General features: G+C 39.9%; 3 protein-coding genes across 4 annotated transcripts; 1 reads left to right on the forward strand and 2 right to left on the reverse strand.

Moving 5' to 3' along the window:
• Positions 1 to 36: 36 nt before the first annotated feature.
• Positions 37 to 9509, reverse strand: dhrs12la (dehydrogenase/reductase 12-like a). Of its 2 annotated transcripts, XM_067594017.1 has the most exons (11): positions 9358 to 9509; positions 8705 to 8839; positions 6391 to 6524; positions 4949 to 5031; positions 4750 to 4845; positions 4408 to 4489; positions 4243 to 4304; positions 3663 to 3767; positions 2689 to 2779; positions 2380 to 2517; positions 37 to 1023 (listed from the first exon to the last, which is right to left on the reverse strand). In XM_067594017.1, the coding sequence occupies exons 2-11, from the start codon at positions 8758 to 8760 to the stop codon at positions 908 to 910; spliced, it is 963 nt and encodes a 320-aa protein (XP_067450118.1). In that variant the 5' UTR covers positions 8761 to 8839; positions 9358 to 9509; the 3' UTR covers positions 37 to 907. The 2 variants fall into 2 exon arrangements, with proteins under 2 accessions (XP_067450118.1, XP_067450120.1); XM_067594019.1 differs by lacking the exon at positions 9358 to 9509 and having other exon boundaries at positions 8705 to 9320.
• A 107-nt stretch (positions 9510 to 9616) lies between these two features.
• Positions 9617 to 14237, forward strand: ap1s3a (adaptor related protein complex 1 subunit sigma 3a). Its single transcript, XM_067594020.1, has 5 exons — positions 9617 to 9776; positions 10794 to 10972; positions 11578 to 11686; positions 13203 to 13340; positions 13441 to 14237. The coding sequence occupies exons 1-5, from the start codon at positions 9774 to 9776 to the stop codon at positions 13474 to 13476; spliced, it is 465 nt and encodes a 154-aa protein (XP_067450121.1). The 5' UTR covers positions 9617 to 9773; the 3' UTR covers positions 13477 to 14237.
• Positions 13972 to 18468, reverse strand: scg2a (secretogranin II a). The gene is made up of 2 exons (XM_067594015.1): positions 18367 to 18468; positions 13972 to 16271 (listed from the first exon to the last, which is right to left on the reverse strand). Exon 2 carries the CDS (start codon positions 16261 to 16263, stop codon positions 14305 to 14307), a length of 1959 nt encoding a protein of 652 aa, XP_067450116.1. The 5' UTR covers positions 16264 to 16271; positions 18367 to 18468; the 3' UTR covers positions 13972 to 14304.
• Between the last annotated feature and the right edge of the window lie 2210 nt (positions 18469 to 20678).

The raw sequence follows: 20678 nt of genomic DNA on the forward strand, positions 1-20678 counted from the left end.
AAGTAATTCGGAGGCACGATGAGACACAAACAGTCTTTTTTTTTTTTTTTATTCTAGCATGCATTTACAAGATAGACTCCAGCCAAAGCCACAGTCAGTAAAAAGCCTTTTTAAAGGTGCAGGGCAGATATTACCAAGTCATAAAAACATGGATTTTATTGCACGTAAAGTGATGCTGCTGCTGCGGTGCATTTAAGGCACGCGGCTCATAGAGAGAACACTTCACCTCCAGCCTGAGTTCAACCTGTTCATTACAGCGACTGCACTACAATATAACAAATACACTTAACAGAGCTGTTAAATACACATCAGCAGTTTGGCACGTTTATGTTATCTAGACACAACAATGAGACTGAACACATAACTGGTGCTGTGTGAATGCAGACTGGGCGTCGTGTGCGTGACTTCGGTCGCATCAGATTCCCATCTGATTGACACCTCTTATAAAGTCACAGTAAAAGACTGGGATGTTGGTATGTATGTGTGTGTGTGTGTGTGGCTCATGAAGCTGCTCTCTCTATCAGCAAGAAAACATCCTTTGAAAACTCATTAAACATCAAACATTTTTATACAATAAAAGTTTTAGTTCTTATAAATTTGAGCTTATAAATAAGAAAAATAGTTATAAAAGTAGTTATAAAGCATTACAAATCTAGCTAATCCCTCACTTACAGGTGAGTTAATCTGGCATTGTGAGGCTCGTTTCCCAAACACATCTTAAAACTCAAAGAATAGCTTCATATGTGTTTGAAGCCAGTGTTAACTCTCCAAACAGACCCAGATTTATTCCTTCCCCCTCTCCTGGAGTGTATGTTCAACAGGGGGATGAAATACTGAGCCCAGCCTCAGTCAGTATGAGCTGGTGGTGTTAGTGGTGGGGGTCTACTGGTACCCAGCTCCTGCTGTCTCAGTGTGGCTGGAACGTCTTGGCGAAGTCCTCCAGCAGAGACATTAACTTCTGCTCCTCCAGGGAGGAGCTGTGGGTCCAGGCCAGCGGCAGGTGGGTGGACACCATCCTTCGGTCTACACATGAACACACACACAACATACTTGTAAGAGCTATTCATTGCTTTACATGTGTTCCCTCATCTGGTTCTGATGTTTAAAAAATATTGTTTTCCACAAGGTGTCAAGGGAAATACAGTATCAGAGTTCAGTGATAGAAAGCCAATAAGGACCAAACACATGTATAAATATCTGCCTCCTAGTTTTGAAGGAGATTGGTTGCAGAAAAAAACAGGATTCATTTTCAGCCAATGGCAACAGATTCAAACAGCCTGAACATATTTTAGTAGGATATTTTTACTTTTCACTGTTCATGACTGTTTGATTCCACAAGGAACGACACTGAAATAGCCTCAAAGGTGTCAGTAGTTGCAGGTATTCAATTTAGTTCTAAAATAAGCAAAACATTAAATCACCTCTAAATTGTAGTATTTTATTATTATATAATGTATTAATTCAAATTTGCTTGTCTGCAGCTACACAGTTAGTTACACATAGAAAAAAAACACTGCAGCTGGAAGTATCTGAAATAAGATTTTCCCTCACTTGTGTGATAGATGTGATGCCCAATCAGAAAACTCTGTGTAAATTCATGATTAAACTGTGTGTACACACAAAGCAAGCCATCCATATGCATGGTTCTGTTTTATAAATTTTAATCACTGTGGAACTGGGCGCATGTGCACAAGCCTTATCTCCAGTCCCACAATTAACCATAAATGGATGAAGACGCCCTTAATCAGTTGTTATCATATCAACATGCTGCTCCAGCAGTCTTTAGACCTGTCAGTGAAACAAACAGGACAGAAATAGAGCAGTTTCACTGACTGTGTTGCATCGGCGAAGTTCTCTAACAGCCAGAGCTGTTGTTATGCATCACCATTACAGCTGTGGCTATTTATTGCGCCTATATCATTATTTCATCACATCGCAGTGATATCTCAATTATTATTAAAGATCAGAAATATGTAGTGCTCATATCTAAACATAAAGGAAACCCAACAATAGTGCCTCATATTATATAAGATGTAATGAAATGTGCTTTTTCTATTAGGCTACAGTCTCCCTCTTCAAGGCCACAGACGTCATTGTGTGTATGTGTGTGTACACCAGCGTGCAGTCGTTTGTGTGTGTGTGTGTGTGTGTGTGTGTGTTCAGAGGGGCACTGTACTCTCTGGCAGTATCTGGCACCAAAGGCAGCCCACTCCAGCTGCAATGGACACAGGCCAAACTTACACACACACCCCATGCCCCCCATCCCACCCACAACTGACAAACACATAATTCAGTCGGCGGTCTTCTCTTCTTTTCTCCTCCTCGTTTTTTTCAACACACAAATCCCTAAAAGATAAAAAGGTGCTTCTTTAGTTTTACCCTGATAGAAGCGTCCGCTGGGGTTTGTGATCGCAGCCTCAGAGATAGCCAGCCACACCACGGTGTCAGCCCCCTGCTCTGGGGTCCGCAGGCTTTCCTTCATAGAGCTGTGGAAGTCTGGCATGGCATTGGCCACCGCTGGCACAAATAGACACAGATAGATAGAGAGGGAGGGAAACAAAAGATAAGAGCCCAGTGTTTATAATACAAAGTAAATTGATAGTGTTTCAAATTTTGAATTTATGTAAAAATGTGTCCCAAAAGTGGCAGCTATGAATTCCTAGTGGATGTGACATGTGTGGACGATACCTGGAGTGTCCACCCAGCCAGGATGCATGACGGAGAAGTGGATGTTAGTGTGAGTCTTAGCCAGCTGCTCTGTCATCACTACCTGCTGCCTCTGGAACACACACACACACACACACACACACACACAAGCATGTATGAACATGTTTTAAAGAGATGAGGTACATGCTGTGTGGCTATAGGCAGGTGATTCACACGTTGTCTTTGGCACGGTCAGTCAAACCAAACATCTTGATGCTTCCCATTGAAATGATCACTGCATCATACCAAGGCTGATACTCATATTTTTTGACATCCCAAATTTTGTTCTACATACTATAAAATGAAATACATTAAAAATATGCGATTAAATATCTTAACATTAGCCATTCTAACACTAGAAATTCTAGGTTAGGAATTTAACCTAATTTAAAGGATAAAACTCTTAAAACCAAAACTAACTAAAACATTTTCATGCAGATTTATATTGAACTGGATCAATTAATTGCATCAGACACAATTCAGGCTCAGTTAAGCTCAGGTTCAGTGTAGTACTGATCAATTATTCAATTAATATACAATCAAAAATAAAGCATCATATATACTATTCCATAAATATCCTAATGATCAATAAAAGGCCTATATTAGCTCAAAAATTAGGAAATATACTTTTTATCATTCTACTACTTTAATATCTTGTCTTAATACCTTTTTATGTCTTATGTTAAGCACTTTGAATTGCCTTGTTGAAAGGTGCTTTACAAATATCTGTCACTATGACATACATTTTCCAAAAGATTAATCACACCATTATAGTTCTTTTCTTTCTTTTATACAATTTGCATGGAAATAAGCCACGTTTGGCTGTTTCCTGACAAACTCTGAAGGTCGGCAATGTCCCACAGTCTGTCAGTTACGACCTTTGTGATGTTTTAACGCACTGATAAGTAGTCGCTTATCAGTGCGTTAAAACATCACAGAACAAGCTGAGTTCTTACCTTGTGCTGGGCGTAGACCATGGTGCCATCATAGCGGCCCCTCTCAGACTGCAGGTTTCCTGTCCTGAGCTTCTGCACCAACATCCCCCCTGATGACACTGTGATCTGAACACGGAGGAATGGAAACAGGAGTGAGGAGGTGGGAGAGGGAGCTCGGGTTTTAGAGGGCACAATATGAGATCCAATTTCACAACAATTGTATACAGTGTTGTAGTGTATTGTAATGTTTAAAATTTGATCCACCTCAGCCATTAAAATGCTGCTTACATATTTTGCACTAATAATAATAATCCAATATTATAATATAAGATAACACTCTTGTTGTTTGCATAATGAGTACTTTTATTTTTGATGATTTTCCTAATATATACTACCTTTTAACATGTGATCTGGTATTTTGCATTTGTCTCGCAAAAATTCCCCATACCAGCAATTAACCATTACATAGCCACAACCCAGTGGCCCACACCCATTAAATGTACATTAAAATGATGGATCATGCTGAGAAAAGCCTCTTTGAGCATTTTATTACGTTTTTTAACTGAAGGAGGAGATTCTGACTTGTGTCTGTCAGACTCACCACTCTGGGATCTGCACTCTTCTCCAGTAAAGGGATGAGACTCTTTGTGAGAATGTAAATCCCTAGAGGACAGACAAGGATGGAAAAAAAACACTTTTCTCAACTACCCTTGTTTTTTTTCCTCCCGTCGCTTTCTTCAAACCTCACCCCTGACCTGTGACTCACCCAGGACATTTGTGGCGAAGCTCTTCTCAAGCCCCTCGGCATTCACATCCCTCTGACTCATGATAGAGCCTGCGTTATTGATCTGCACAGATTACAACATATTAGACGATCGTTCACTGCAGTCAAAAGAAAACAGAGACCTGACAGATGTGACATTATGATGTATCTTTTTTCTTTTATTGAACCAAAACATTAAAATATATGAGAAAACTGAAGTGAGCGCCAGCAAAAAGCAATAAAAGCAACACTGAGCGAATGAATGACAGAAAGATGGAGATAATAATCTGATAACACATTGCCATATATTTTCCAATATAAAAACAGGTTACTCATATCACTCACCAGTACATTGAGAGCCTTGTACTTCCTCTTGAAGGCTTCTGCAAACTCCCAGACCTTCTTGGTCTCAGACAGGTCCAGGATGTGGACGTACACCTCCTGCAATGACACGAGCCATTTAATGAATAATATCACATCTGGAGAAACAGAGTCTGTCCCCTTGTTTTTCAAAATATCTGTTTAGAAGTGAATCACACTCTACTTTATTCCCTGTCTCCTTGACGATATCAGCCCTAGCTTCCTCAGCCTTGTCCTTGTTTCTGCACACCATGTGGATCGCTCCACCTGTGACAAAGATCGAATAAACATCATTATTTACCAGCAGGTAATTTGTATCTGGATGTGTTTTCAAGAGGAAAAGACAACAGGGTTTATCTTCACCTTCCTGTGATGAGTCTAACTTCATATGATGGCTGTTATATTATTTACTATATTTACCAAATGCTTGTTTTGTTCCTGCTTGTTTTCAACCAGTTTATGAAGATACAATATATACAGCACACAGAATATGCAAAATATTAGGGGTATGTTTTTCACTTTGCATTAACCTTTCACACCATTCATCAAAATCCTTCTGTCCTTTGTGAACAGATTAAAAAGTTCCAAAATAGTTATGAAGCACAGCTACGATGTTTTAAGGTTGAGTTTTGTTTGGTAACATCAACTCAGTGTGCAGGCACCATCTTCTAAAATTGATTTGCCTTCTTGCAAATATCTGATAATAAATCTGATAAATAAAAGAAATGTGTGAGGATTTTGACCTGGATGCACCTTATCTGTGTACTTTATGACAGATTTATCATCACTACTTGGTGTTTGATTATCCTAAGTATTGTATTATTAAAGGCTAATGTTACCTGACCCATTCAAAGATTTGCAGAATTGGACATTTGTATGATACATATTGGGAAAGTGTTAGATGTTATAAAATTATTAACATTTTCTTCCTATTGTATGTGCAATACAATAGGGTACAATTATAATTCCATCAGTGTTTGGTAGTTAGATGTATGGGCTTACATGCAAACAAGCATAACTATTATATGATATATAATACAGTATGTGTATGTGAGATAACATGTTCTGTATGTATGCGAGAAAATATAGACATCAAGTAAGTCTTGGTGTGTTTGTAAATATATGTATATATGTGTATCCTTGATTTATTTACTTTCCCTACATAACTGTGGCTTGCATGGAATTGGAAGTGTAGTGCATAGATTACTAACTTTTTACACCACACCACCTGTTCCCTTTTTTATTTTTTCAAATTTTATTCAATTTTTTTCTTTTTTATCTTTAACAGCTTTAAATATGTATCTATGTATGTACATAAAATACAGTGTAGGGGTCTCTGCATATGTATGTTTATACAGTATGTGCACATATGTATATATATTTTTTTTATTTATTTCCCTTTTTTCTAATATATACTGTATCTATATTATTGTTTGTAACCTAAGTTATTGTGTAAATATAATTCACAAAAGAAGCATCTCTGTGACTCACAGAAACTCATAGTTACAGCTGTAACTCCTGGTGATAACACTAGAAACTTCCACAGTACAGTTTCAGTGAGGATGTATAATTTGCTTGTTCAGGTATGAGCTGATTTGCTGACAAAGAGGGCAGTAGGGTTGGTACCTCTCTTAGCGATGGCCATGGCAGTGGCTTTCCCAATGCCACTGTTGGCTCCTGTTATCATGAAGGAGCGTCCTGCCATGGACACCTCCAGGTCCTTCTCCACAAATCGCTTGGAGGCTGACAGGAAGGCATTCCTGCAGAGCATAAACATTTATGAATTATTTCTGTATCAGCAGCCTGTTTATCTGCACATCTGTACTGTGTCTGAATCTCAGCCTCAGGGCTCAGTCCAGTGGATGCTGGGATGAGACTTTAAAGGGGTCAGAAGGTTCACTGCAGAAGGACAGCAATGAAATAAAATCAAGTTGGCACTTACAATGCTGTAATAAAACTCAGCTGCACACATCCGGTCCTGAGAGAGAAAGTGTGTGTGTGTGTGTGTGTGTGTGTGTAGGGTAAGAGAGGGTCCGTGTTTGAGGTCAGCCTGCTTACTGTACAGTACGTCTCTTCACAGCATTACTGTACAGATACAATGAAAGGAGGAGCGTGCCTGGCATCATCTCTGATGAGAAGACTTGTGGGGGGTGAGGAGGGGGCATCTGAGACTACCGATGGTGACAACAGGATCGCTGTATGTGTGTATGTGAGTGTGTGTGGCACCAAGGACCTCAATTCCACCCTTTGTCCTGGATGCCATTGTTGCGGGCGGCTGAAGGGGGGAGATGAAGGGATACAGGGACGGGGGTAGTAGTGAGGCTAAATGCCCGCTCTGTTCGATGGTGTCATGCAGAGAGCTATTAGTGAAGGGTCAGAGCGGGTTGCCAGGCAGCTCTCTAAGAGAAAAGATAACACAGAACAAAGGGGAGAAGGGAAACAATCACAAAAGCACCTCTTCAGATAACTTGGCTTGCTCTATACTGATGAGGAAAGGCGCTTCAGAGCTGCAACAGATCAGATCAGATCAGGACATTTAGAGCTCTGTTGGTTGGACAAATGACTTATAACCTTACATGACTCCTGCTGAGTCACTAGAAACTGTGTTTGATTCATAAATCAGTGATATTCGAAGGTTCTAAACCTTTCTTTCCTTTCTGTTTAGTGATGTAGTGGGACTCACATGGTAAAATCTGTAGTCAGCGATCAGCAGGGTGCAGCAGCACAAATAAAAATCAGACCCATTATACATACATTTCATCCCTTCTAAAGATCAAGTCCTCATATAACATTTCCTCTAACCCAGTTTGTTGTTACTTATTAGGGTGTTAACTTTCATCAGGACTACTAACATCAACCTAAAATTTTGACAAAAGTCTTAAATAAGAGACATGAAAGCAGTCTAAGTGGGTTTCCCCTTTCTATTCTAGAGCTGCAATGATTAGTCGATCATAAGAAAATTAATTGCAGACTATTTTGATAACTGATTGATCATTTTGAGTCATTTTTTAAAAGCCATTATCTGGTTCCAGCTTCTTCAATGTGAATATTTTCTGGTTTCTTTAGTCCTTTATGATAGTAAAGTGAATATCTTTGGGTTGGGGACAAAACAACACATTTTAGTTTGTATCTTAGGCTTTGGGAGACATTGGTCAACATTTTTCACCATTTTCTGATATTTTTAAGATCAAACAAGTAATTGATTAATTGTGAAAATAATTGACCGATGAATTGATCATGAAAATAATTGTTAGTTGCAGCCTTACTCTACTCTATTTTATTCTATTCTATTCTTTTCTATTCTATTCTACATTATCTAGGCTGATTGGGAAATGGAGTGGCTCAAACCCATCCCATCTCTTAGGATCTATTTATGTAGACAACCATCATGATATATACATTTTTGAACAGACAAATGAACAGAAACTCAATGTATATTGCGGCAAAAACATCCACCTAGATAATTAAAAAAAAAAATCAAATAATTAATTTCACTAGCAGTAAACTATCTCTATTATTTCAAATTCAAATGGACATCTGAGTCTCTAACTCAGTTTAAACATGCAGTAAAAATGTCACACAAGCTTTTAGAAGGATGCCTGTAAAAGTTACATCTGGTAACACATTAACTGAAGTGCACTTTGATGTTTAGATCCATTAGAATCAGAAAGAAGCACATTATAATCATAACAGAAAATGACATTTTTTATTAGCAAATTGAATCTTTACATTTTCTCTCATCTAGAGTTTCTTGTTTATCTATAAATGATGAGATTATGCTGCATTATAAAGTGTTATTGAGTGTCAGCTTGTTCCTTCTCACTACACTGGGAGTGATGCACAGGACACATCAGCCACACACACTCACTGCAGCTCCTACAACACTGAAGTGAAGTCTCAGCAGCATAGAGGGCAGAGATACAGTATAAAGTCATCTTACCTGGTGAACTCAGTCACTCCCTTCAGGAACCAGGCGGAGTTGCGGTACAGAGACATGGTGCTGCTCTGGAAGCCTCTCGCTGCGCTGAGCTCTCTCCTCCGCTTTTACTCTGGATCCAAACCACGTGTGGCCCCACTGAATTAACATCAGAGGACCACCCAGCGGCAGGCAGGAAGGATGCATATTCAACCTCAAATGTAATATTCAGTTTATGATGCGATAGCTCTTAAAGCTGAATTTACAGTGATCTACAGCCTGCGTTATGAGAGCACATTATTCCTCCTGTAATGTACACAGGACTTTATTAGACTGTTAGCTACATTTTCTATATGACATTACTCCATTCATCATTTTTCTGACACATTTACATGCATGGCTGTGGCTGTGTAGTCAAGCTAATAAAATCTGACTACAGGAACCTTTAAAACCCGCCAACATAATTGAAACAGTATATCTGGTTTGTTTAATACTTATAGAACGACATTTACGTGGGGTTTTGTGCCTACATGGCATATTTTGTTAACTTGTACGGAGCCACACTGTCTAAAACCTTCATTTGTAGCGTTAAAGTAACGTTAATTAGTATTTAAAACGTTAAAATATAGTGTAGAAGTAAAAAGTAGTATGAAATGGAAATACTTAAGGACAAGTACCTCAAATTTGCAGGCTACTGAAGTGCAGTACTTTAATAAATGTTCTTCCACCACTGTAATAACTAAGATTGAATATAACTGCAGCCTGTACTGTGAGTTACCACACATCCAGCAGCTGCACTGGTCTAGTTATGGACTGTATATAAAGAGGATCTAACCTACCTGTCTGTTGTGCAGCTTTGCGCTTTGGCTCCTCGCAGCCAATCAGCCACTGGAGCGCAGCAGGGCGCGGCTCTGACTGGAGAAGGTGTGAGCGCACTGATTTCTGGGAAGATCAGTAATGTCGCCGCATCTTAAAACCATGGTGAAAACGCATGAGATTCAGTAGGATAGGAGGACTAGGATTCAGGGGTAGGCTTTATTATAAGGCTGGAGGATTTGAATCTGACTGATTTCTCTCGGACAGCTGTGACAAAATGGTGAGTATTCGAGCTCGCTTCTATAGTCGGATATGTACCTGTAGGTAATCCTGCACTGTAAACCTATCAGTAATTCATTCATTCTGTAGTATGTCCAAATAACTTTTTTAAAGTGAAAACTCAGCTGGTAGAGGGGTGATTATTTTCCTTTTTCTAGTTGCAATTCAATTTATTAGAGGGACTTCCTTGTTCAAAGGTCATGTAATTGATAGTGGAGTGGCAGACAGAGTAGACATTCCTAAAAACTCCTTTAAAGCGTTGACATTACTGCAGAAACAACCAGAAGGCTTGGAAAGGATGCAGGGTAACAACAATGTTGTATGTGACAGGCAAATGAATGGAAATCCGTGATCCTGGTGATGCGTGATTTATTTTAACATTAAATACATTAAATGTGATCATTCAGATTCACAGACAACCATCACATAGCATAAAGATAAATAGCATAGCATTAAAATAAAGAATTTAAGCCCAAATAATTTTTTCATCTTCATCCAGCAGACGGTTGTGTTATAATTACACTCCTGGCCTTCTTTAGTCCACATGTCATGGTTTTGTTGCAGGCAGATGCACTGCTGCTTGCAACTGCACCTCGGGGCAAAGAGTTCTCATGCCCTTGTGCAACGCAAGCATTGTATTTACTGTTTTATTGCATTCAAAGGTGAGTGCAAGGTGAGGTGTTTCCCCGATGATCTTCGTTCACATTTCTAGTTGGGAAATCTAATTGCTGTTTGGTGCAAACACCGTCACCACTTTTGCGTGGTTTCATTTTAGCTGCAGCTCTAACTGACTGTTGCAGGAGATAGTATTATGTTGTTCGCACACGCATGTGTCTGAATGAATGCTTAATTAACTTGTATAACACAGGATGTTGCTTCTCTCGCAAAACAATGTTTGATTATTTTACAACCCTTTTGTGCAGTCAGCCTTGATATTGCTCAGTTCAGACAAAAATTTAATTTATGTTATGTCAGTTTTAGGCACCACTTTGCATATGACTCATTTTCCTAATTTCAGATGCGCTTCCTGTTGCTGTTCAGTCGGCAGGGGAAGCTGCGACTGCAGAAATGGTTCACACCGTTAACGGACCGAGAGAAGAAGAAGGTGATCCGGGACATGACGATGATGGTGTTGGCCCGTCCACCACGTTCCTGCAACTTCCTCCAATGGAGGGACCTCAAAATTGTTTACAAAAGGTGGCTGCAAGAGACACAGCTGCTCTTTCATTTCTGTTATCATTATCAGTTAGGTTTTGTTTTTTCATGTTTCGTCATCAGCAGTATGTGCCTGGCAGGTACAGACATGGTACCACATGGGTGTTGAGCAGTAAAGAGAAACCACCCTTAACTCTGCCAATGCTTAATGGTTGTGTTCTCTTGACTACCGCTTCAAAATACACACAATGCAAACACGCCTTTTCCCAACAATGGGTTAACAAGACCACTCAGAGTAAAGGTCTACTTAAACACACAGAGCATGATTGAGATTACTGGCCGAACCATGTTAGTGATGGTGCAACACAGCACTTATCCTCTCATGACCTTTCATCTCATTGTCTCATAGTAACAACCTTGTGATAAATATGGAGTTAATGGAAGTGGAAAAATAACAGGAACACTTTACAATATAATAATCTAGTATAATAACCAAGTAAAATAAAAAAAAGTGCAGTACATTGTACTTTTATGACACTTACAATGGTATTTTTTTTATTGATTTGCTTTGCATGTTTCTCCAGATTCTTGACAACATTGTGTCAATCATTGCTGTGACATTTGACCATTTTCCTCTTCAAATGCAGGTATGCCAGTCTGTATTTCTGTACTGGTCTGGACGACCAGGATAATGAGCTGCTGAGTCTTGAAGTGCTCCACAGATATGTGGAGTTGCTGGATAAATACTTTGGTAATGTAAGTAGAGCTGAAATGTTTTTGCTCAAGCAGATTCTGTTTGGTCATTACCAATCTGTTTTGTTAGTTGGGCCCACACAGACATACAGGAGGTTTCAATCACTCTGGCTAATTAGACATCTGCTCAGGCTGACATTAGGCATCAGTACGCATTGCTGTAATCTGGATTACATGAAATCACCAAACTCCATGTACAAAGTCTAATTTATCCTTCCTCAACAGCTGCAACAAAACTCACAGGAGAGTGAGGTAGAAGTCAATGAAGTTCAGTCTGCACACAGTCCTGAGAAAAGGTCTAATCAGGCAGAATGAAAACAACTGTGTGGGTGGACAGTGGCTGTGTAGGGGTTTAAACATCTGCTCTCAAACTGTTTATTTCCCAAGAATGTTTTTACATTGTCTAAAACTTATAGTTGATTAATTCTGGAAAAGAGTAATTTTACAGAGGGTAATTTTATCCAAAATATTTATATTTTTTAAATTCTACTGCTACGGCTATTCACATAATGACTAAGATAAAGCAAAGATTTGATATTGTCTATCAGACAATATAGTTCTCAGTCATCAGGAGATCGTAAGTCCAGGCCCATTGAAATTAATGTGTAGTCACTTCAAAGAACAGATATTATGAAATTACAAACTAAAAATAGAAGTGAAAATAAAAACTGCTAAAGAAAAGAGGAGATAGAAAAAGGAGGTGCCCCTGGAACACAACACCACAAAGCAGCTCTAAGTACATGTTGCACATGGGTGCACTGTATTAATTAAGCCGAAATTTCCTTCATGTTTTAAAGGTGTTGGGTTATTTTGAAAGAAGCCAACTTTACGTCACCTCTGACTCAGTGATCACTTGTCTTGTGGTGTATAACACAATGATTTGCTCTGCTGGCTGCAGAAATTTGTTCTCATTCAGTCACAAGAGCATTAGTGAGGCTGGGCACTAATGTTGGGTGATGAGGTCTGGCTCGCAGTCAGCATTCCAGATCATCCCAAAGATGTTGGATGGGGTTGAGGTCAGGGCTCTGTGCAGGAGAACGGACATGTTTCTTAAAAAGCCTCCACATCAGTTTGATCAATGCTTATAATTATACAGGTCAAACACTGAAATACAGTGACTCCTGCTTTACATTATGCAGGAGTTTAGTAAAATGCCCTTTCCTTCCCTCCTGAATCTGCACATGGATATTTTACAGTGCTTTTTACCAGTCAGACTCCCCCTGGTGTCCACAAGGTGCCCTTGCTCCAAAACGACTTTGAGATGGACCCTGCTTATTTTGATCTACAGGAGGAGAGCCACGCCTTCTTATTTACAAAAACTCAAACAATGAAAATGAGGAGAGTAAGAGGAAAAGAGCAGATAGAAAGAAGAGAGAATGAATGAAAATGAGATAGGTCAAGACATGTATTATACAGACAGCTTGCCAGTTTTTTTAGTCTTTCTAATATTTAATTAAGACCTGATCTTAAAACTTAATCTCAAATCTAGTGGACTGTATATTTTTCCCTCCTCTGTCAGGTGTGTGAGTTGGACATCATTTTCAACTTTGAGAAGGCCTACTTCATCCTGGATGAATTCCTGATGGGAGGAGAAGTCCTAGAAACTTCCAAAGTAGATGTGGGTGTATCCATAGAGGAGGCTGACACACTCCAAGAGGTGCAGTATAGTTTCACAGACCCTCAGTGAACATACTGTAGGTTTCATTGAAGAAATGACTTGTGTGATATGTGTTTGCATATCTCATCTCTTATCACAGACAATGGAGGAATACATGAGTAAACCTGCCTACTGAGTCGAGAGAAGACAAGGATGAGAGGTTTATTATCACGTAGTATGTTGACTAAGCGACTAACAAATAATTCAGCCTAATTTTTCATGTTTTCACTTAAGTTGCAAGAATTACGTTCTTCTAAATGTCTACCACTCTCATTTAAAACCATTTAATGTAATGCAGCTAAAACAAGAATGTTTATCTCTGAAAATCTGATACTTAAAATATATCTCAGAGTATTGATTAAAGTCAATATTATTTTTGTTGAAAAGTTTTCAGGATAATATCAATTACATTTGCATTTATAAGTGCCTTTTAAGCCTCTCAGGGTTGACAGGGTGACAGGAAATATGACTGAAAACATATTCTCTGTGTGACAGCATTGTCTCATCTGTCAATATATCCAAATGTCCTTTTAAAAATATATTTTAATGTTTTTGTAATGAAATCTGTCATTTACATTTAAACCGATGCTTTGTATGATGCTGAATAATTGAAGAAACACTACACAGTAAGGAAAAATAAAGTCAATGCTTTATTAACCTCAAGTATGTCACATATGACCACATTTAAGAAATAATTACCAAAAAACACAAATCTAAGGGATCCAACACTGATTTGGTTGTGTGCGTTGAAATGTAAGGCTGGTGAGTCACATGTACTGGTTGTAAGTGTTGTTGAAACTCAAATGAATGTCTGAACACTCACATTTCTGCTAATAAATAAGAACATTTGTAAACCTACACAATAACTACAGCTGACTGCATGTTTTATCTTTCAAAATACTTTATTTTGACCCTCTCCCTCCACCGAAACAATATATATATGTATATGTATCTACAGCCTTATTTATATTCCTGGGGCAGTTTTGGCATCGGTATCACTTTCTTCAGTTTCTGGGTTCAGATAGCTCAGCAATTTCATCACTGCCTCATTATCAAAGCCTTGCATTTGTGTATTACCGCCCTTTTCATCGTGCTCAGACTGTCTCTTTTCATCCATGCTTTTATCTGAGTCCATTTGATCAAAATAATTCTGTATTGCCTGCTCAAAAGACCCCGCCATGCTGTGTCCCACTTCATCTCTCTTTTGGCTCGCTTTGTTGTTCCTGTATGCCGGGTTGGGATACTGTGCCAGCATCTGAGCTGCTAGATACGCTGCCAGTTCATCCTCGTCCACGGTGTCATCATAGTCGTCCTTTAATTTGCTGGGAAGGCGCCGTTGCGTGGGAGCGGATTCCCCCAAAAGCCCCGCAGGCAGACTGTGAAGTCGTGACAGTGAGCTTTTGTACTGCTTCTGCTTCCTGACAGGAGCTTGATCTTTGTTCTCTGTGCCCCCTAACCCCAGGATGTTGAGGATTTCCTCTGTCCGCAGGTCTTCCGGGGTCTTTTGTCTATCAGGAAGGCGTCTGTTGTAGAATTTAGCTTCAGTACTCTTGTGTGTCTTCTTTGAGGATATCTGAGAGAGCTTGTTTTGTGCTCTTGCTAATTCGTTGCTCTTTCGTGACGTGTCTTGATTTGTTGTTTCTCCAGACTTGAGCATGTCCATCAGGTCTTCAGGTGGAATCTGGTATTTCTGGGAGATTTGAATGAGCTGGTAGATGGCTTGTGGGTCTATGTTATCTCTGTACTGCATTTGAGCCACTCTCCTCTCAGCCCTCTGTTTCTCCTCTTCCTCTATTGCTCGTTTCTGCTCTTCCTCTTCTGTTTTCTCCAGCACTTTGAGAAGGTAATAGTCCACCAGGTTGGTCACATCATCTGGATCCTTTGACCTCTTGACTGGATAGCTTTCATCATCTTCCTCTTCACCGTCGTCATCAGTTTCTTCGTCCTCATCGTCGACATAATCAAGGCCTCGATCAAACTCGTGTTTGTTGTCCCTCTCCTCCTCCTCGTCTTCCTCCTGTTCTTGTAGTGGACCCCAGTCTGCTAGATCCCCATCCACATCATCATACGCCACATTCCTCACATTAAACATATCATCACCGTCTTCCTCCTCCTCCTCTTCCATGGCATCCTCTTCATCTTGCCGTTTGTGCACGGACTTCACATTAGTTAGCTTGTCCAGTTCATCAAATACAGACTGCAGCGTGGCCAGGTTCTGAGGCGTGTACTTCTCCTCCACGTTCTCATTGGTGCGCTTGAAGGGGCTCTCGTGCTCCAGATCTGGCCCCTCCTCATCCTCATCCTCATCCTCATCTCCTTCACCTTCTTCCTCATCCTCAAACATTAATGGTAGCTTCTTGTGAGGCATGATGCCATGTTGCTTCTGCTGCACCCTGGGGTACATGCTGTCCTTCATGGCTGCTCCTTCGCCTCCGCCCAGGGAGGAGGGACGAAGCAAAGCTTGCTTGGAGGCCTTTTCTGTCTGTTGGAGGGTGCTGAGCACAGCCTGGAGCAGCTCTTCACTCTTATCCTCCCTTCCTTCCTCCTCCTCCTCCTCCTCTTCCTCATCCTCATTTTTGCTTTGCGTAGGGTTAGAAGCCAGTCTCAGCATGGCACGAAGCTTCTCAGCGTCATCCATGTGGCTGGCATCGTGCCCTGCAGTGAGAGGGGAATGCTGCTGGGAGTTTGTGCCAGTTCTCTGACGGAGGTTCTCGATGTACTCTAAGGCTTTGAGCATGTCAGCATTGGGAGCCTGGTGGACATTTCCTCTCTGGGGGTCTGATTCACTTCCTCGCAGTCTGTGGTCTCTGAGAGAAGCCCCGTGAACGCCGGAGGAGCTGAGAAAGAGGAGGATTAGGAGGAGGCTGGCAAAACATACGAGGTAAGGTTTGCCTGTTGTAGAGGTATTGGGGAGTGACGGCATGGTGACGCCTGGAGAGGGAAGACAAAGAGGCACATGTCAGGACTGACCTTTACACATTAAGCTAACAGGTTCGCAACGGTTACCGCTCTGGCATTTCTTAAATGTCTTTTGCTCTTATCATCACTTTAATTGTCTGATGATAACACCACAGACCATGAACACATCTGTATTGATTTGGAAATATGCTTGGAAATATATAAAGTATTAATCCATGACTTTTGCACTGGTGTAAATTAGGTCAAACACCTCAATTTATTCTTATAGTATATGTTTTTTAAGTGGCCATTTTATGCCTGTATTGACAGTTGATAGAGAGATGACGGGAAACAATGAGAGAGTGACATGACTCACATTAAATAAAGCCTTTGGTTAAAATGTATTCATTTGGACTTTATTTTACTTGAGCATATAATTATTCCTTTTACATTTTTGTAATGCTATTGTTTGCATTTGATGAGATTTTTTTCATTATTCTTTAGTCATGTTTTATGTAGCACTAACAGTTATGTTTGCATCAAAAAGATGAAAGTCTGCAGCAGAAAAAAAAAAAAAAATAAATAAATGAGCCTGTCCTCCCAAGAAAAACTCGGTTGCCAAAAACTATCTATAGTTACGTTTGAGTAGCCTATCAGACGCCATCTAGCGGCCGTAGCAATTATGTCCCGGAGAAGTTACAGTTCCAATATTGTCTATAAAGGTGACTTCCTCATTAGGAGGAGGTGGGTTGGGCAAACGGCTAGATAGTTTAGTTAGATGGCAAAAAATGGACTAAGCTGCAGGAGACTCTGTTCACTTCGGGACATTTAGAAAAAAAAAATGTAACTGGTATTAACTGTTGCCATGACGACGGAGGTTGCCTAACTTTAAGAAAGTAGTAACAATTTTTCAAGTGAACATTTTAATGCAAACCAGTATCTTTCCCTAACCCTAACCAAGTTGTGCCTAAACCTAACCAGACATTAATCACAGTTTTGTCACATCTTAAAACATCGTTATTTTTTAACAGTGATTTCTAACAGTTTTGGAAAGCAGCATATTACGCTCCAGTGGGTCATTCTGGAGTGCAGGTATAAACGACCATATAGGTCGTTTAATTTGAAGTACTGTCGATTTAGTAGTAGTGGTAGCAGTAGTAATAACAATAATAATAACAATAATAACAATAATAATAATACTAATAATAGAACCTTTAACGCAGCTCAGTTATCACCGTAAAATATCACGCAGGGTATTTGTATCTCTCCTCCATTTTCTTGCCTGTTGCTGGTATTTGAGGATCATACTGGAATTCTGCCGCCTGTTTGCCAGCAGCAGTAATAGCAGCGGCATTCAGTTCCCGTGCAAATCTCATTAGTCGTCAAATTGCTGCTCTCCGTGAGTCACTGCCTCGTTGTCAAGGTAACCCGGTAAGGCTGATGTTCCCATGGAACCTCTCCTTTAACCGCAGAAAACCTTTAAAGTCCAATTATGACTGTTTTCAAGCTTTAACTCCAGTTAAACACTGTTGCGTTGAAACACATTGTCAGTGGGATAAATTCTGCCTATATGGGCTTAGCCAATATAAAACAAGCATGCGAAATGCATTAAAAAATTTATTTTGGATGCAAATGCTTTAAATAATAAAGGTTAACAAGTTAATATTTTTTGAGATAGGAACTTTTTCCCAAAGGAGCCAAAAAAGAAAAGGGCATGACAGACCATAAGCGACGACGCATAAGCAATTATTTGCTGTCATTTCCCCTTGTTTACTTTTTCCCTCATTTTTCCAACCAGAATTTAAACGGCTAAACGTCGCTTTGTCATTTACAGTATATATTTACTTGTGAGGAAAAGAAAAGTAGCATTTGATACGAGTAACAGAGCGCAAGCAATTCTGAATAATCTGAGGCGAAATGAGAACAAAGACTGCGGGCAACACAGCGCAACATCTTCGCCTCAACATCTGTGGCGGTGCATCAGGTTGGTAAACAGCTCCTGCAGCTGAAGCTGGCTCAAGTAAGAAAAAAATCGTCTAATGTTATGACGGGTGATAGGAAACATATTTAGAGTAAGTTTTAGTGCAATGTGGGTCATGCTATGCTATTAACAACAACGAAGTCTTACCTTTGTTATTAGTTTCTGTCGAGGGTCGTGAGTGAACTGAGCATCTCTGTCTCGCAGTGTGAGTCTGATTTCAGCACCGCGGACAGCTCCTCATGCTATTAGAGGGACCACCTGACTTGTGCGTCAGAGAGCTGGGAGATACGCAACACAGCGCGCGCACACACACACACACACACACACACACACACACACACACACACACACACACACACACACACTCAGTTAATTTGAGTCAGCCAAACAAAACTGCTTCTCTCTTTGAACATGGACTGAAAGTAGTTTTGACCCAGTACAGCTCAATGGCTGCATAACGGCTTTTGTCGCAGTTTATGGTGAAATGAATACATCCATAATGGGTCTATATTTAGGACCACTGACTTACTGAGGGGCTGATATGGCTCTCCTGTCTCAGCTGATTGAACGTTTTCATATTAACACACGTTGTAGGCGTTTTAATAGGTTAATAAAGATTACAAGTCATCACATCATACTGCTGAGCTGAAACTCATTTTCTCACCGTTTGGAGGTCTTTTTCTGCACTAATTTGTGTAGTAAATTGTGTCAAATTGTTAATAATGGCTTAAAAATGATTTTATTATGATTAATTTACTTTTCTTAATACTGACTTTATCTAATTGGCTATTTAAACCGTTACTAGTAATTGTTGAATGGCTGTTGTCATTGACAGCTGTTGTGTCTCTGCTGCAGCACTGAGGGACAGAGACAGTTAAAATCCACCGATGACTCACATACGGACTCCGCCAAAGCCTGAGACGGGCGGGGTGACAGAGGGACTGCAGAGGAGTGTGTGCATATGAGTGTGTGTGTGTGTAAAAGAGAGAGAGAGAGGGAGATAGAGAGAGAGAGAGAGAGAAAGAAAGAAAAAAGGAGAGAGAGAGCCCTTTAGTTGTAAGCCAGCACGCACTGTGGTCTCTATTTCTGGCTGCCTGTCAAATCTTGTCTAGTATGGATCAGTGTGTGTGTGTGTGTGAGTGAGAGTGTGTGTGTGTGTTTGTGTTTGTGTTTGTGTTGCTTGCAGTTTCATTCATAAATCCCCCTTGCTGCTCTGTTTGGTGTGAGCTCAGGCTATCCTCCACTGACCTGCTTGTCTCATATTCAGCGAAGCTTACTTTGTTTTCAGCTTTGTCACAGTTGCAGTACAAAAATAGTCCTCTGTATACAGAAAAAGCAGGGTTTTTTCACATATTTAGGTTTGTGTTGCTACCCACAATGACTCACACACATTTGAATCTCAATAAACAAACAGAGTTTAGCAAAATTGCTGTCCATATTTCCTGTTTGCAACATTTAGAACCATATTTTTCTTTCATGAAATATTCTCTTTGATGCTAGAAAATATTCTTTCATACTACAAGCCAAAATAATCATTTTTTGAAGTGCTTTAAAGGACCCTTGAGTTGGGAATGTGGAGGAAAAAAAGACACTGATGAATCATATACAAGAGGATCCTTTCAAACTTGAAGGGTTCAGTCATGTCACATTCACAGTTCTATGGATTCATTTCAAGTTACATAGCATTTTTTGTTCATTTTGCAGTGAGAGTAACCTTCACTTAAAATCTACCTCTCTAATGTGGTCATAATAGAAGTTTCAGGACCAGGAGACCAAAAGAAACCAGGACAAAAGAGCTGATTTTAATCTCATGTCTCCCTCAGCCTAATTACACTCTCCCTCATGACTAACACACACACACACACACACACACACACACACACACACACACACACACACACACACACACGCACATTTAGTGCCAGTTTTGTTCTGATAAAGTCTGAGCTGTCTGGCTAATTGCTTGTGGTTGTGTCTGTGGCAGGATTACTGGTAAACAGAAACCAATTACAGCTCAGTTCCACCCCCATTTCCACTGCATGTCCACTAAAAAAACACACATATGGCTCTTCTCAGGTCAAATGAGAAATTTCTTTAAGGTAATTATAATTTTACTGTCCAAAATGTATTCATACAGCAGTGTAGTGTGACTGTTTGGGGTCACACAAGATGGCAGATCTGAAACTTTTATCCAGCCCAGTAAGTGCTACATTTATTGTCACCTCAGGTTCCAGCTCATTATACAGTACAGGGAACGGATGGTGTGACTTGGTTTGGGTCCCAGTCTTTTCAGACAATACTGATACTGGTTTATCCCTCACTGGAAACAGAAAAAGCTAATGCTAAATAAAAAAAAAACTTTACAATTTATCCTCTTTCTTTTACCTTGAATGATGTGTCTCCAGATTATAATTAATCACCATAGTTTTCTTATACCATTAAAAAGGGCATTTCACCAA

This window comes from Thunnus thynnus, chromosome 7 (assembly GCF_963924715.1).
Source record: "Thunnus thynnus chromosome 7, fThuThy2.1, whole genome shotgun sequence".
Lineage (NCBI taxonomy): Eukaryota > Metazoa > Chordata > Actinopteri > Scombriformes > Scombridae > Thunnus > Thunnus thynnus.